At 43.3% G+C, this 12625-nt stretch overlaps 1 protein-coding gene across 1 annotated transcript in view; it reads right to left on the bottom strand.

Moving 5' to 3' along the window:
- The window catches only part of LOC124606841, a 124606-nt gene that overhangs the window by 13442 nt on the left and 98539 nt on the right, over positions 1–12625 (bottom strand). Inside the window, exons 11-12 of the mRNA XM_047138917.1 lie at positions 7385–7520; positions 1710–1912 (exon numbers count right to left, since the gene is read on the bottom strand). Of these exons, the coding sequence (XP_046994873.1) occupies positions 1710–1912; positions 7385–7520 (339 nt within the window). The remainder of the gene's footprint in view (positions 1–1709; positions 1913–7384; positions 7521–12625) is intronic.

Genomic DNA, 12625 nt, shown 5'->3' on the forward strand with positions numbered 1-12625 from the left:
TCGCGGCCAGTTCTGAGGACGTTGTTGGCTACAGGACGCGGTCACTTTGTATACACTGAAGCAGAAACTCAAGATTACTTCCAGTCTGTGCGGTCTACGTCAAATGACGTGCATGTCAGATATGTTCTTTCTTTTCCTTTTTTTTTAAATAGACAAATGGCATCAATTTTTGTCTCTCACAAAGGGAGGCCACGACATTGGGATTACAGATTTACTTCAAACTTTGTATACCTTTAGTAGGCCATTAAAACAACAATGTCCAAGTAGTAAGGTGTGCTACTCTGGCAATTCCGAGAAAAACGCAAGAGAAGTTTGACGCGTCTGTTACGTGACTTATGTATTTGTGCGTAGGTGCCAGACGTTAAGAGTTTGTGGTGGTCACGTGATTAGAGTTTGAGCTCCGTAAGGCGAAAGTGTATGAGGGGGCAGTTCGATTGCCGCTCAGACTTTATTACTAATCTATTTTTTTTATCAATGATCATATTATTTAATTTTCAAAATATCAACGAAGTGAGTTTTCCCTTAGAAAGTCTAAACATTCCCTGTAAATGCGGAAAAACTGCAGTCATTCGATTTAGTAGATGCCGTTTCAACTCATATTTTCCATGTCCCAAGTACCATCCTGCAACGTGTAATGTCGAGAGCACTTTCGTGGCCTGGCACATTGTGACTTACTATATTACTGATTGCCGGCCGCGGTGGCCGAGCGGTTCTAGGCGCTTCAGTCCGGAACCGCGCGTGTGCTACGGACGCAGGTTCGAATCCTGCCTAGGGCATGGATGTGTGTGATGTCCTTAGGTTAGTTAGGTTTAAGTAGTTCTAAGTCCTAGGGGACTGATGACCTCACATGTTAAGTCCCATAGTGCTCAGAGCCATTTGAACCATTTGATATTACTGATTGTGAATAACGTCTTTTGCATTATTATTTATCGAGGCTTGACTTGGGCTTTCCAAACCTGTCCCTATTCCTTGAAAATTTAATTAAAATTAGTAAATAGTCAAATAACATATGAAATTCACTACAGCTTTATGAAAATGCACGTGTTTTTTTCTCTATATTACGCATCCAAATGCCATATAAATTAAATAATGTGACCAATGATGAAAAAATAGATTAAAAAGTATGACAAGACAGGATTCGAACCATCGCCTCATCCAGACTCTCCTGCAAATCGCAGACGCTAATCTCTTTACCACAATGACTTTTGACCACGAGAACCTTCGCACAAGTACATCAGTTACATAATAGACGCTCTAAACTTCTATTGCGATTTTCTCGAAACTGGTCGTGTAATGCACCTTAGTGCTTGCACATTACGTTGTTTTAATGGCCTGCTAGCGGTACAGAAAGTTTGAAATAAATCCGTGATCCCAATGCCGTGGCCTCCCCTAGTATAGTCTATTCTTGTTGTTTATCTTCTGTATTGGATGTCACTAACGAAGGGCTGTACGCCAGAATAGCGGTCTAGCTAATAAATAGTTCTGAAGTGCAGTTCATAGTGTACAACAAGACGACGTTTATCAAACCAATTAACCATTGTTGACTGTTTGGGTATGTAGTTAATATATACGCTGACACCCTTGATGCTTATGGAATAAAAATTAGGCACTTTCTACTGAGTTATTTCCCAATAAAACAGCTGAATTCACAGCGATGCTTATAAGCATTAACCTGTGAAGATCACTTTCACTTGAACGATCGACATTACCTTGTCGCGATCGGGTCTTGTGTTCCACCATAGGTATCGGTTCACCTGGGCGCCTGAGTAGCAAACGCCCAACTCCTTCGCAACGTCGCAGCACTTCGTGTTTCATGAGGTAATGTTGTATACTAGACGAAACGTCCTTCTGCTGTTCCAGCCAGGTAGGAATCGCGGCGAAGTCCATCAGCAACTGAACTGCGCCCCATTCGCTGAAAATTAAAGTTGCAAATTGAACTGTTCTTGCAGCGTGGATAGCGCATTACTTTAACATTGGGTCAAAGTAAAAAAAATGCAGAAGAATGCTTACGTTGTAACTTTTATAAAGACGCAACTATTTGTTTATTTATTTTTTCAACAATTTACACAGCCCTACGTTACACAAAGGTATTTCAACTGCTAATATTTTTGTGTAAAACGATGGTATAAAAAGAGACTACAGGTAAACAATAACAATTACCATTTTCTATTATTATTTACTGAGCAAGGTGGCTGCTGCAGTTAACACAATCAGTTCCTATTCGGAAACAAGTCATCCAGAGCTAGGTTTAACATGCTATTCCTGAATTTATTCAGGCGAATACTGAAAATGTCCCTCATTCCCAGTGCTTCACCACACTGGCCATGTGCTGCATCTTTAATAACTAATAACCGATGGGATAACTGACACTAATTTTCCTCCTTTCCTTCTTGCTGGTTTATTATGACACATTTGATGATGTGAACGATTGACTGCAGCTTTTGTGATCTTGTTTCTAGTGGAAAGCACTATTCGCTACCAGAACACGGAATACACATTCCACAGGCTAGCACTAATTAGGAATATGCTACAGGTATCTAACAGAAAATGAAATTAGACTACTGGCCATTAAAATTGCTACACCAAGAAAAATGCAGATGATAAACGGGTATTCATTGGACAAATATATTATACTAGAACTGACATGTGATTACATTTTCAGGCAATTTGGGTGCATAGATCGTGAGAAATTAGTACCTAGAACAACGACCTCTGGCCGTAATAACGGCCTTGATACGCCTGAGCATTGAGTCAAACAGAGCTTGGATGGTGCGTACAGGTACAGCTGCCCATGCAGCTTCAACACGATACCTCAGTTCATCAAGAGTAGTGACTGGCGTATTGTGACGAGCCAGTTGCTCAGCCACCATTGACCAGACATTTTCAATTGGTGAGAGATTTGGAGAATGAGCTGGCCAGGGCAGCAGTCGAACATTTTCTGTATCCATAAAGGCCCGTACAGGTCCTGCAACATGCGGTCGTGCATTATCCTGCTGAAATGTAGGGTTTCGCAGGGATCGAATGAAGGATACAGCCACGGCTCGTAACACATCTGAAATGTAACGCCCACTGTACAAAGTGCAGTCAATGCGAACAAGAGGTGACCGAGACGTGTAACCCATGGCACCCCAAACCACCACGTCGGGTGATACGCCAGTATGGCGATAACGAATACGCGCTTCCGATGTGCGTTCACCGCGATGCTACCAAACACTGATGCGACCATCGTGATGCTGTAAACAGAACTTGGATTTATCCGAAAAAATGACGTTTTGCCATTCGTGCACCCAGGTTCTTCGTTGAGTACACCATCGCAGGCGCTCCTGTCTGTGATGCAGCGTCAAGGGTAACCGCAGCCATGATCTGCTAGCTGACAGTCCATGCTGCTGCAAACGTCGTCGAACTGTTCGTGCAGGTGGTTGTTGTCTTGCAAACGCCCCCATCTGCTGACTCAGGGATCGAGACGTGGCTCCACGATCCGTTACAGCAATGCGGATAAGATGCCTGTCATCTCGACTGCTAGTGATACGAGGCCGTTGGGATCGAGCACGGCGTTCCGTATTACCCTCCTGAACCCACCGATTCCATATTCTGCTAACAGTCATTGGAACTCGACCAACGCGAGCAGCAATGTCGCGATACGATAAACCGCAATCGCGGTAGGCTACAATCCGACCTTTATCAAAGTCGGAAACGTGATATTACGCATTTCTGCTCCTTACACGAGGCATCACAACAACGTTTCAGCAGGAAACGCCGGTCAACTGCTGTTTGCGTATGAGAAATCGGTTGGAAACTTTCCTCATGTCAGCACGTTGTTGGTGCCGCCACCGGCGCCAAGTTTGTGTGAATGCTCCGAAAAGCTAATCATTTTCATATCACAGCATCTTCTTCCTGTCGGTTAAATTTCGCGGCTGTAGCACGTGATATTCGTGGTGTGGCAATTTTAATGGCCAGTAGTGTATAAAGCAATTATTATTGGTTTTTCCATCTTGCAAACAAAAAACTATAATTATTTCCATACGGCAAGTAATTCACAAGTAACAAGGTAAAGTGCAATGAGCTGTTCCACAGAATCTATTTTTATACTGTATTTTTGTGCTATCGACGTACTGGTTATTACAAGCGTAACCTAAAAATATCTACCTTCAAAAGTAACATTTATATCATTACGAAACCTCAGAGCGAGCTGTACAGATACTGAGGAGCCTAGTACTAGCGGAAGCTGCCCAAAACGCGGTTAAATAAGAGAGCAGCAAGATTTTAATAGAAACAGTTTTTGACAAGAAATGTTATATTTTTAAGCGTTTGTGTTCTGCATGTCCTCCGCACATTGCAGATAACTGGAAAATAGAAGACGTTGAAAAATACTTATTATTTTAACTTATTCGAAACAAATTTAATTTGTAAGAAGTTAAATCGGTGCTACGAACGGAATTTTAAAGTTTTTGAAAATACAAGTAAAATGTACAATATTAGATTTCTTCAGCCACTGTTTGATGCTCTTCAGCCAACATAAAACGAATGGTGACTTGGTGTGATGGGCTGTGACTCGTAATTTCAGTGCTCAAATGTGTCCTCACGTTGCTCAGCGTCATCATTACAGTAACTATTTATTATCTCGTCTCTTCCCAATAGCAGCTGAAATGTTTACCTGTAGTTTTCATTTCCCGTTTGCTTTGTAACGTTTAAATATTATAACTTTCATTAATCTTTTTAACAACAGGATTACATTAGTTTCATATTATAAGGCACTAAAGTAATGTTGAAACCATGAAATTGTATGGTACTACGTATATTTTTGTTCTATAGAATTAAAAATACATTTTCAAAATGTTGTTTTGTTGGCGGAAACGAATTTTACAACTCAGCAACTTCAGATGTGTGATAACTCCATTTTACACTGTGAGACTTACCAACTCAAAATGAGTTGTTTTTTATACAGGATGAATTACCTAAAACTTGCACCGGAAGTGGCAAATGCTACTGATGTGCGGTTTTCACAGAGTGGATTGCTAGTCAGGGGCTCCTATTGTTAGTAATAAACAGATTCTATTAATACTTAGATAGTGTATCTTTTCTGCAAACATACACTTTTTAAATGGAACAATTCCTATTGATATTAACAAAATAAAAGTAGGATAAATTAGAACGAACGTCAGTGGTGCTTGTTGCAGGATTCTAGAGCGGGTCGTTTACGAGATATCACATTTTGAAAATTTACCTGACTGACACCTTTACGATACGTGTGGTAGCCCACATTAAAGAACAACACAATTGCGTACACTAGTTATGTGGATTCTGACCAGTAACGAGGCATCTGACCATCACAGGTTATGTCCAAAGTTTTCACCGGCAGAGGTAATACGGGCTTCCAGTCTGTTATGGGACGACTGCAGCATAGTGCTAGCATTTCAGCGGAGATGTCCGAGTAGGATGCAGTAATGCGTTGTTGCATATCACCAGTTGTAGTTGATATGCCTTTGCAGACAGCGTTTTTCAGCTTTTCCCAGAGAAAAAGGCTACAGGCGTCAAATCCGGGGTACGGGCCGACCAAGATACAAGTCCTCTGGGTCCAATCCAACGAGTTGGAAACAATTCGTGAGGACATGCTATAGTACTTCGTGCACTATGGGCTGGACATCTGTCAAATGTGTGTGTGTGAATTCCTAAGGGACCAAACTGCTGCGGTCATCGGTCCCTAGTCTTACACACTACCTAAACCAACTAAAAACAACACACACACTCAAGCCCGAAGGAGGACTCGAGCCTCCACGGGAGGGGCCACGCAATCCGTTACATGGCGCATCAAACCGCGCGGCCACTCCGAGGCGGACAGCTGTCATTTTGGTACGATAGGTTCCTTCTAGTCTTCAGAGGAACGTCTCCTAGCATCCGCGGAGGATGGTCTGCTAGGTGGCTGCAATAGTTGTGCGCATTCAGTGTTCCGTATATGAATATATGTAAAACGGGCCTATGAGCCGATGGTCCACTCCCCCACACCACCATGGACGCTGACGTTCCACCTGATGAAGACGTCGGGGTCTGGCAGCGGACCAACAGTGAACGTTCTGGTGATTTACCTGGCCATAATTGTTCTCATGATCGTTTCCACGCAGCTCTTGACGGAGAGAGATGTGATAAGAATGGAACCTATGTCGAAGGAGAGTGTGTTGTATACTTTCTTGACTCATGCCACTTTCTCGTGCAACTGTGCGGGAGCTAACGTGCAGATCAACTGCAACAGCAGCAACAAGATTAATTTCCCCCCTTTTGTGCAAAAAAGAAGGAAGATTAGGTTTAACGTCCCATTGACATCGAGGTTATTAGATACGGACCCTGTTCTGTCGTCGTTTGTTTCCTTCCGTTATACTGTCTAGGTGTGTTACACTACCACTTTCAAATAATTGCTGGAAGAGGTTGATAAGTAATTGACGAGGTGGTTGAAAATGGCTCTGAGCACTATGGGACTCAACTGCTGTGGTCATAAGTCCCCTAGAACTTAGAACTACTTAAACCTAACTAACCTAAGGACAGCACACAACACCCAGCCATCACGAGGCAGAGAAAATCCCTGACCCCGCCGGGAATCGAGCCCGGGAACCCGGGCGTGGGAAGCGAGAACGCTACCGCACGACCACGAGGTGGTTGACGTCTATTGGGATGTCTTACCACATACGCCGTAAAAGAACTAACTGCATTCCTTCTACACTCTCCATACAACAAGAGCATGTCGGCATTTCTGCATTGGTAAATCCTATCGTCCACTCACGACCTACTGCTTGGACTTTCACGCACTTACTAGCAAGTTGCAATGCACTCAAGGAACACACAAGCGTACCGTAAGCAAACATAACGGTATCTTACCTAGAAACAACACAGGTTGAATGACACAAACAAGTGTCTGTACGGAAACTTCAAAATACGATATCTCGTACACGACTCGCAGTAGAGTCTTGCAACAAACACCACTGACATTCTGGTTTACCTACTTTTAGTTTGTTAATACCAATAGGCATTGTTCTGTTTAAAAAGTGTACGTTTGTACAAAAAATACACTTTCTAAGCATTGTTACAATCTGTATGTTGGCTAAGAACACGAGCCCCTGATTACCAATGCATTCTGTGAAAATCTCACATCAATAGCAGTTTGCATTTCCGTAATATTTGAGATGCAAGTTTTCGGTGATTCAGTCTGTATATGGTTGTAAATGACAAGTGGGATATATAAATCGCGAGAGATTTTTAACACTCTTCAAGACAATACTTGGACTGTCAAAATGGCCCAAAAATCATTATTTTTTGTACGTGTGACACAGCTCCCTCTAGCTCTAGGTCACTACAGTTTGTCTGTATGTTTCTTGTGGAACATTGATCAAGTTACCTAAATTTGATGCGATGTATGTAGATGTGGTCCAGCCAGGCCTCACACAGTATTCTCATAACCATAGCCCCAACATGCTGCTGCACGGTCATTGGCAGGGGAGACATCGCCTTCAGTACTGGCTTCAGCACATTATCTGGAAACGTGATGAAAGAATTAGCAAACAGAAAAACACTCTGAACATTTTAGGAATCAGAAAAATTCTTCTCCTTATGCGACTTCTTCTCTGAACTGGAGTGTAGTATCACAACTGTGGTGACGACCTCATGCAACCACTATGTAGTATTGACAGAGTAAGTAGAAAAAATGCAAAGAAGAGCAATGAGTTTCTTCATAATTTCGTTTAGTGAGCGTCAGAGCCGCATTTATTCGTGTAGGCTATAAAGGTTGCAACCAATCGCCCGCAAAAAAAAGAAAAGAAAATCAATTTTAATAGAGCTGTGCCGGCCCTCTTTTAATCGCAACACAGTGAGAAGTGATCCTTTCTATGGGCTTATGTGGATGAATTTGTCAGTGGACTGTTGGTATGGATTAAGTCATCATTCATCTGTGAAACCCAGTATTTTTAGGCAAAGCTGTCACGAACCCGAAGGTTGATTTGAACACCGTAGTGCTTTACTAGGCATGGTCCTGCTGGAGGAGTATACTGTTGCAATTCTCCGACCTCCGAAGTGATTCACCCAGCCAGTTATCACTTCCTCGCATGAAATTCCCAGTGGTGGTCGGTCAAAAGCGAGCGCTGCAAACGACTAATCCGCAAATACTTTTAAAAAATAGTTAACTATAGGCAGTTTGAGGTGAGATCGGTTTCGTAGAATGCCAATCTGTTCCGTACGTCATTTCATCCAAACGAAGACCCATAAACTATTATACTTTTGTCGTCAGACGTGGATTCTTGAGCATTCGAGGGAGGTGGGGCAGTTGGGAAAGGGTGGGGGGACCGTTTTGTCTCCAAGCTCCAGATATGAAGGTAGTCAGAAAGTAATGTCTCGTATTTTTTTCTCCATTATTAAACTGGTAATGAACCGGGAAGCTACTGACGGGCGTCCAGTGTGGGCTGCAATTATCGTGTGACCGCGAAACTTGGTTGATGTTCTATTGCGTTAATGCGGAACCGATTTACGCTGAAAAAAAATGTCTTCTAATTTTGACCACCACGTGCCAATCTGTCGCTTTGACTGCAGAAATGACGTACAGAAATTAAGTAAATTGAAGGTGGAGGGGGGGGGGGGAGGGGGGAGAAAGGAAAGGGAAGGAACTAATGATATCAGCTGCATCAGGACTTACTGCGTGATCAGTGGCGACGAGTGAAAATGTGTGCCAGACTGGGACTCGAACTCGATGTCTCTTGCTTACTAGGCATTTGTGTTAACCACTGAGCCGCCTAGACACAGTGTTTATCGTAAACGCGTGGTCTATCTCGGTAAGCTCCCCGACCGACCTACACTTCTTCCTAGCGCCACCTATCCCCCGTCCCCCGTCCATGTCCTCCACGTTCGCTGATTTTACATTCCCACTGGATGTCGAACGTAGACATGCATCTGCAATGAAAGATGTAGATTCATTGCCCATCAAGGCGAATCAGTTATATAAATGCGTGATGTCTGTCTTTCGGACATGTCCTCGCATTCATATTACATTTCGCTGGTATTCCTTTCCTTTTTCGCCATCTCCACTCAGACATGATATGTATCACAGCTGTGGATCCCACGTGGTGTCTGTTCTTTCAGACATGTCCAAAAGAAGAGACACCAGGCATTAATATAAGGTACAGAAATGTTCCCATATGTAATGGATTAGGAACAGGAACGTGGGTAGAAATGGTCAAAGAAGTGAGAAAGACGCAAAGTTGATTTTATTATTAGCTACCACTTACACAATTTCTTCACTATGAGCGCTGGATATTTTGACGACATGCCGTACAGTTCCAGATTGGTACCTGGTCGTCAAAATTGGAGCTAATTTTTTTCCCCATGTTAATTGGTTCCACATCACCGCCTTAGTGTATCTCCAAAGTTTCGCTGCTACACTGGAATTACAGCCAACACCAGCAACACCAGATCTCCTTGCATAGCTGCACTTCGATTATTACCACCTGGTAGTAATCATGAATTTGGAGCAGTTTCGCTTATCTTCTTCTACAGTCCACTATAGTAACGGTGTCCTCCATCAACAGGTGACAGCACTGTATAAGTTTAGAAAATTTCCGATATTGACTTACATATAAGACAACGTCCTGTGACTGAATTCCTTACTGTAAAAGATGATACTCTCAATCGTATTCATGAGAAGCTGACGAAGTTGTATGGAGAAGTTGCCGTCGAGATTAACACAGTTGAACGATGGATCCGTAGCTGTAGAGAAGCTGAAGGGAGAAACAAATGACTGACTCAAAGCGGAACGACCGGCCAGAGACCGCAGTGACATCGCACAACATCCAGCTTGTCGACTAAATCGTCCATGACGACCGCCGGGTAACAACAGATGGGTTGAGCCGCTAGTTATCCATCAGCAAAGGCAGAGTAATGGCCATTACTGAAAAACTGGCCTACTTCAAAACTTGTGCACGGTGGGTACCGAGATTGTTGACCGAGCAGAATAATGGGATCTTGCACCAAAAGACTTCCCTCTCTTCAAAAACCGAGTGAGTTGGTGCAGTGGTTCGCACACTGGACTCGCATTCGGGAGGGCGTCGGTACAAACCAGCGGCCGGCCATCCTGATTTAGGTTTTCCGTGATTTCCCTAAATCGCTTCAGGCAGATGCCAGGTTTGTTCCTTTGGAAGGGCACGGCCGACTTCCCTCCCCAGCACCGATGACTTCGCTGTTTGGTTCCTTTCCCCAAATAAACCAAGCAACTAAGTATGCAGGGGGCGCTGCTGTATTTGACCACGAACGGCACCTGTGCAATGCCCTCAATACGTTGCGAGTGTCAGTCGTGGTCATAACAGTGTTTCATAACAGCGTTCTGGGTAGTTGTGAGTACATTATGTCGGAGTTAAGTGAATTCGAAAGCGGGCAAATTGTTGTGTGCTTCTGTAATCAAAGTAACCGAAGAGCGTGGTATTTCAAGAGACGTCGTACCGAAGATCTACACTGCATAAAGGGCAAGCTGAAAACCAACATCTGCTAACTCACAACGCAGACGAAAGTGTGTGTAACGGACGGTCGTTGAAGAGAACTTTGACGAAAAATAAGACGACAATAGCTGCAGAAATCACTGCACAAATGAATGTCGCACACGCGAACCCTTTCAGCACCAAAACAACATGAAGGGAGCTCCATAAGCTGAGAATTGCAAGACGAGCTGGAATTCCAAAACCACTTATCAGTGATGAAAATTCCTGTAACAGGACGTGCGTAAATGGCTCTAAGCACTATAGGACTTAACATCTGAGGTCATCAGTCCCCTAGACTCAGAACTACTTAAACCTAACTAACCTAGGGACATCACACACATCCATGCCCGAGGCAAGATTCGAACCTGCGACTGTAGCAGCAGCGCGGTTCCGGACTGAAGCACCTAGAACCGCTCGGTCACAGCGGCCGGCCCTTTAACAGGAAAACCTCGTGCCAAAGTCATAAAACCTATGTGGAGCAGTGGAAGAGAGTCGTTTGTTGTATGAGCCTTGTGTCACACTGTTTCCAGCTTCTGGTCCAGTTTATGTCCGGCATATGACGCCCAAGCTATGACACAGACTGCTTGATGCCAAGAGTGAAGCATTGCTGGGGTTGGCTGATGATTTGGGCAGATATTTCGTGGTATTCCATAGGCTCCATGGTTACTCTGCAAGGCCACATTACTTCCAAGAATTACGTGACCATTTTGGTTGATCATGGTACAATATTTGTCTTCCAATGGTGATGATGAGTTCCAAGAAGACAGAGTGCCTGTACACACAGATCGCATCGTCCATGACTGGTTTTGTTAGCACAAGGGTGAATTGTCGCATCTCCCCTGGCAACTACTGTCACCAGATCTCATTATCATGGAGCCTTTGTCGTCTATGTTGGAGAGAAGGGCGCGTGATCCCTATCCACCTCCATCATCTTTACCGGAAATTGCCACTACTTTGCTGGAGGTATGGCGTAAGATTCCTTTGAGTACCATACAGGACCGTAATTTTTTCCATTCCGAGATGACTGGAAGGTGTTTTGAATGCCGACGAGGCATAGCAATGTGATGTATTTTTGGTGTTCCCAAATTTTGATTCACATCTCCTTCACGTTATTATATTCTGTGGATTATAAAATTTTATATTTATGAACTTTTAAAGCAAGTTGCGTCTTTGTACCATTTTGAAATGTTATCAAAATGTGAATGGGTATCTCAAGAACATTTTTCATGCAGCTTTTCATTATAGATAACTGCATCATCTGCGAAAACTCCAATGTTGCTATTTATATTGTCTGCCATGTCATTTACTTACAACACGGACAGGAATGCTTCCAACATATTTCCCTCGAGGAACCCTGAAGTTGCTTCTACATTGTCGATGACTCTTCGTTCAAGCCGGCCGCTATGGTCGAGCGGTTCTAGGTGCTTCAGTATGGAATCACGCGCCTGCTACGGTCGCAGGTTCGAATCCTGCCTCGGGCATGTATGTGTGTGATGTCCTTAGGTTAGTTAGGATTCCGTAGTTCTAAGTCTAGAGGACTGATGACCTCAGAGGTTAAGTCGCATAGTGCTCAGAGCCATTTGAATCATTCTTCCCTGTCAAGATATCCTCAATCCACTCACAAATTTCATTGTCACTGCCTTAGGTGTGTTATGGTGTTTAAATGTTACCGTGTTGCCCTCTCTCTCAAGTGTTCACATAACAAGGGCGACTTGGTATTCTGTTTGATAATTGGGTGACAGGATAGAAATTGTGAGTTCGTGGAGTTTATTGATGGAAGAATTTAATTTTTATTTCATTTATGAAACTTTTTCCTGTTATGTTTGAGTAGCTTATTAAGAGATACTGTAAGGAAAATTCAGTGCCCAATAAGAGTTATCTTTGCTTCACCTTCGAAAATTTGACATGTACTCCCTTGCCCCTCTCTGCCATGACTTAACCCAACATAAGCTATCCTGCGTTATATCTTTTAAACATGTGTATTCACCTAGTAACTGCTATGTGGGAAGGTACGAGTACTTTATCAATGACAAAAATTATATTTACTTGATGTGATTATTGTATGTAGAAGCGAGCTGAGTTGGTGACACTTCGCTCTCAAATCCAGGTTGTGTTGGCTTCAG

The sequence above is a fragment of the Schistocerca americana genome, chromosome 3 (assembly GCF_021461395.2).
Source record: "Schistocerca americana isolate TAMUIC-IGC-003095 chromosome 3, iqSchAmer2.1, whole genome shotgun sequence".
Lineage (NCBI taxonomy): Eukaryota > Metazoa > Arthropoda > Insecta > Orthoptera > Acrididae > Schistocerca > Schistocerca americana.